This window comes from Nicotiana sylvestris, chromosome 5 (genome assembly GCF_000393655.2).
Source record: "Nicotiana sylvestris chromosome 5, ASM39365v2, whole genome shotgun sequence".
NCBI classification, from domain to species: Eukaryota; Viridiplantae; Streptophyta; class Magnoliopsida; order Solanales; family Solanaceae; genus Nicotiana; species Nicotiana sylvestris.
Window position 1 is genome coordinate 17,140,718 of NC_091061.1, and position 1,140 is coordinate 17,141,857.

At 36.1% G+C, this 1,140-nt stretch overlaps 1 protein-coding gene across 1 annotated transcript; it reads left to right on the forward strand.

Moving 5' to 3' along the window:
• Positions 1 to 474: 474 nt before the first annotated feature.
• On the forward strand, positions 475 to 906 carry LOC104219270 (uncharacterized). The gene has a single exon (XM_009769925.1). It carries the CDS (start codon positions 475 to 477, stop codon positions 904 to 906), a length of 432 nt encoding a protein of 143 aa, XP_009768227.1.
• The last annotated feature ends 234 nt before the right edge of the window (positions 907 to 1,140 follow it).

The window sequence follows — 1,140 nt, forward strand, 5'->3', positions numbered from 1 at the left end:
ACACTGGTGAGACATTGTATCAAAAGAGACGAGTGTTATAGGAACTGAGTTATCACGTCATTTCCATTGTACTCGAATAAACACATTTATTAAAGAGAACTCCGTTGCAACCCAAGGGGACTGGACTAAGATTCACATTGAATCTGAACCAGTATAAAATTTCGGTGTTTTTAATTCCTGCACTTACTTTCTGTGTTTTATATTCTGCTATTATAACTGTTAGGTTTTTGCATCTAGTCGACTAATTGAGAAACCAGTCAACTAATAGAGATTAAGTTTAAAATATACAATTCACCCCCTCTTGTACTTTCAATTGGTATCAGAGCAAAGCTCACATTCTACTTTTGCTTAACAGCTTATGAGAAAAGATCATGGCAAATCAAATTATCATAGGAGCTCTCTTCCAGGAAGGAACTTCACAAGTTAGACCACCATACTTCAAATGGACAATATTTTTCTCACTGGAAAGTCCGTATGGAGATCTTTGCCAAGGCTTATGACGTTAAAGTTTGGAGAGTCATCAAAAAGGGAAACTATCCCTTGTCAGCTGCTACCCCACCACTTGATGATCCTGAAGATATAGATTCATATATAAAAGAGAAAATGGAAGTGGTACAAGTTAACAATAAAGCGAGAAATCTGCTTCACAATACTATAAGTGGTGAAGAATATGAGAAAATCTCTAGCTGTGACACAACCAAAGAAATATGGGACAAGCTTGAGGTTACATACGAAGGAATTAGCAAAGTAAAGGAAACACACATCAACATGTTGGTTCATGATTACGAACTCTTCTCAATGAAAGAAGGAGAATCTATTGAAGAGATGTTTGCTAGGTTCAGCAAAATAATAAGCGATCTAAAGGCATTTGGCAAACCATATACTAGTGATGAACTACGAAAGTAGTCACACTTGAATCTCAGGATCTAAACAAATTATCATATGATGAACTATGGGGAGAACTCATAGCCTTTGAAAAGACACATCTCAAGAAGACTAGTCAAGAAGAAAAAAGAAAATAGTGGCATTCAAGGCTTCAACTGAAATAGCTGAAAGCAAAATTGATGATGATCCTGAAGCTCTACAAGAACAGATTGTTATGCTATCGAGAAACATGGATGGCTTAATGAGAAGATTCAG

What these genes read in the sequence shown, in the direction of transcription:
- LOC104219270 (XM_009769925.1), top strand. Translation starts at nt 475, where the DNA reads ATGGAGATCTTTGCCAAGGCTTATGACGTTAAAGTTTGGAGAGTCATC.